General features: G+C 31.3%; 1 protein-coding gene across 1 annotated transcript; it reads left to right on the forward strand.

Annotated features, from left to right (window-relative positions):
• Positions 1-479: 479 nt before the first annotated feature.
• Positions 480-878, forward strand: LOTGIDRAFT_78867 (hypothetical protein; the record flags this gene model as incomplete). Its single annotated transcript, XM_009063293.1, has 2 exons — positions 480-620; positions 756-878. Coding segments are annotated over 2 exons (264 nt in total), but the record flags the coding sequence as incomplete, so codon positions are not given.
• Positions 879-4,150: the final 3,272 nt, after the last annotated feature.

Below are 4,150 nucleotides of genomic sequence, written 5' to 3' on the forward strand. Positions count from 1 at the left end.
TCCTATTTAAAGGTTTTTCTACATATGAATATGGGAAAACACAAAAGATTTTGAGCTTTATGTTCAAAATTCTAAGAAAATTTTAAACCCTGACTATTTTGATAGGATGGGGGTGGGGGTTGGTGATTGACCTCAGGAATAGCAGAATTCAATAAACAACTGGCTTTTCATCAACTTTTAGCAACTGGTGGCATAATATGAAAGAGTTGATTACTATATGTATTTTTGTCAGCTCTGATACACCAACACCAGTTCATGTTCTATTTGCTAGCAGAAATTTGATCTATTGGTAGACCTAGACTCTCAGAATCTGTGATAATGTAGTTGCTTGCTGTTGTTCACAATCGGTTATTCTGAGCAACAGCAACTTTGATGCTATACCCTGAAATTTTGACTCTGTATATTTTAATATCATCTATGCTTTGTCCCAAGCTGTCACTTAGCAAATAATGCAAATTCATAATTTTGACTTTTGCTTTTCAGGGCTAGGTTTCAATATAAGAGGTGGTATAGATATTCCCCATTTAAAGAGTGATTCTGGTATATTTGTGACGAAGTTAAAGGAAAATGGAGCTGCTAATAGAGATGGTAGAATAAAAGAAGGAGACAAATTATTAGAGGTAATTATACAAATTTAAGTTATATAGTAACACCTGTTGATACAGCTCAATTTCAGCTGGTCTTTTCACTGTTTAGAATTCAACATCTAATTCTCATCATTAATTTTATGTAACCACCGTATTGTTTTATTTTAGATAAATGGTACTGATTTACGCAATGTTACTCATTCTGAAGCTGTTCAAGCATTTTTAAGTGCAGGAAACACTATAGCTCTTAAAGTACAGCACGGTGCAGAAAAGCATATTTTGGTGAGATATTATATATTTTTCGAACATTTAGGTTTTATCAGTGTTGTTTGTTAAGAATTCCTACATCTATAGCTTTTTTCATAATATTTATTACTCTGGTGAAGTGAAAACCGTCTAATTGAATTTTTTACAACGACAACTGCAGGACAGGGCATGACAGGCCATACTTATCCTTGTGATGTATGGTGTCACTATGCTATGAAACTCTTTAGTTTAAAGGAATCAACAGATAATTGATCATTGTTTTTGATGGGGCAAGTAGTAATAATATCACATATTGTGCATAGAAAGTGTGGCATTCTTACAAAGATTGTTCTGTTCTGAATAATTATTTAACTAATAATGTTTATTTGCATTATATTTATTCCAATTATTTCAGGAACTACTAAAAGATAGTAAGAAACCAGTGCTGCCAGAGGAACCTGTACAAAAATCTAGTGGATTCTCCTATTTAATGATCTTATTCGGATTACTATCAGCTGGTGGTGTGGCTTTTTTTGCTTACAAGAAATATAAGCAGGGCAATTTGTGATGTAGTTTAGTAGACATATAAAAACATTATTTTGTGTGACTGTAGCAATATAAAATGTAGTTCATGAACTGATGGTAGATGGTCAACCTAATCAACAGAAGATAACTTGAATGAGCAACTCTTTCTCTTTCTGTGGTTGTAGAAATAACTCACCTTTTATTTTTGCACTGGATTTAAATGTTGTTTGGTAATAATGGATTTATTTACTTTCAATTTATTGAATCATCATACTCCAATTGTTTCTTAATATGAATAGGCATACTGTGACCAGTCGTCGAAGATAATTTATATTCATTTATCCGGTACTTCTAGGCTAACTTTATTGATTATTGAAGACCTCTTACATATCAAATATCCGGTGGCTCGGAAAAAACGATAACACTTTCATTTCAGGATTTTTCAAAAAGTATCAAAGCTATGATCATAATATTAGACCTCATATATATATGGATACTAGACAATACAAAATATAAATGGTCACCCTCAAACTCTTGATCTACAGTGTGTTTTCTCTAGCTGAAAAAATTATCAAGGCTATTCGACCTATAAAACTTTAATTTGGTAAAAAAAAGATGTCCATTATCTCTAAAAATATGAAATAATATGCTCATAGATTTGATACTTTATGAAAAATCCTGAATTAAAAAGTGCTATTGTCTTGTTCTGGGCCACGCGATTTATTGTATTACTTGTACATAATATTAACTTTATTTCTTCTGCTTTTGCTCAATATACATGGTAAAATGTGTTGAAACCTTGATTAAATGTCCATTGGCTTGCTAATAATATTTTAAATGTAGTATTTTGATTTTTAGTGGTAGAAGGTTTATGCAGGACTAACCTTACCTTACTTATTTCATATAATATGCTGATCGAGTAAAAACCAGTCTATACAGGCTGCGTATTCTCGAAAGATCAAGATCGCCAAGATTATTTTGAGAATACTTGGTCAGTATTCCATTTTACTATAAACGTCTTGTTTATGAACCTAATTAAGTTATAACTTTTACAAAAAATACTGATTTTTTAAATTTTCAACCATTCAACCATATATTTAACTCTTCATTTTGACTATGATATAAATGTTTCAAAATATACTCTTTAAATTGGCACAGACTGCTACTTTAAATTAAACTGTCCTGATAGAGAGGATGACAAGTTAGTCAGGAATATCCAACTTTAAAGAACTGGGCTCTGAAGAAGCAACTTGCTAATCGCACTGATAGTTTGACCTTTTATATTGTAGAATGTTAATTTTTGTGTGATAGTAATCTCAAATTGTGTGATGTAATTTGGCTGTTTATTGTTTCATTTGGTGCACAATGTTCATTATTTCAATCACTTCTCTTTTTTTTAATAAATTTTTTTTTAAGACAAAACTCTTCTGAAATTAATCATAGTTGACAGCTTTACTGAATACATATTAGGCTAATTCCTGCAAGGTAGAAGTAAAACAGCATTAATTTGCACTTTCAGGGTAACAGGAAATTCTCATATTAGGTGGGATTTTCTTGGACACAAACTGCACAAGAGTAATCATGGACTTATACAGAAACTGACAATAAAAATATAACAATGACCCAGAGTAAATATCAAGGATGAATTCTCCATGTGAATCAAAACCTTGAAGATTTCGCTTCATGTATTTCGTTACTTCAATGTTAGATTTTTAAATATTTTGAGGTTATGCATTGTCTTTTATTAATTTTCTTTCTTCAGGGATTTTTGTTTCATAATTTTCTGATATAAATTTGGCTGAGATATAAAGATTTTGTGTTTTTTTACTAGTCAGTTGAGTATTAATGTTTCCTTTTAAAAATATAATGTCTAGATAAATAATGTGCTCTGTGTTCAAATCAGCCAATCATACAATAGGAATTTTCATCTAAGTGAAACCAGTTCTGAATAGGTATGTTTTGATTGGATGAATTTGAACTGTGGGTATTAAATTCTTGCATAAGTAAATCCTGCCTGAGGCACAAGCTATTTTGTTACCCTTATAATTCCCACTGGAATGTATAGTAGGTGAAATTAGTGTAAGTTATAGTAAAGAGATTAGCTATGAGTGAAGAAAGTATTGATAATAAAGTGTTGTAAATTAGATTATCTACACAGTGTGATCTGAATAAAGTTACCTTATACATACATTTGTTATTTAATTTGTAAAGACAACACATCAGAAACAGGTACATGTATTTTATTTGATTGAATTCAAATATCAGCTGGTTAACTGAACGTGACACATCCATCAGCTGGCGAACTGAAATGAATTAACAGGTCCGTCATTGGTTAATCAAAATGAATTTGACACATCCATCAGCTGGTTAAATGGGAAGAAAGTGACACATTCTTCATCTGGTTAACTGAAACTGATGTGACACGTCCATCAACTGGTAAATTGAAATGAACGGGACTCATCCATCAGCTGGTTAATTGAAAATGAAATGAAATGAATAGAGTTTTACGTCCTAGCTGGTTAATTGAAATAAATTTAATGTAACACACCCATCAGCTGATCAATTGAAATAAATGTAATGTAACACATCCATCAGCCGGTCAATTGAAATAAATGTAATGTAACACATCCAGCAGCCGGTCAATTGAAATAAATGTAATGTAACACATCCATCAATTGGTTTATTGAAATGAACATGTCTTATCAATCAGCTGGTAAACTGTAACACATCTATCAGCTGGTAAACTAAAAAGAATGTAACACATCTATCAGCTGGTGAACTGAAATAAATGT

Source organism: Lottia gigantea (genome assembly GCF_000327385.1).
Source record: "Lottia gigantea unplaced genomic scaffold LOTGIsca_57, whole genome shotgun sequence".
Classification (NCBI taxonomy): Eukaryota; Metazoa; Mollusca; class Gastropoda; family Lottiidae; genus Lottia; species Lottia gigantea.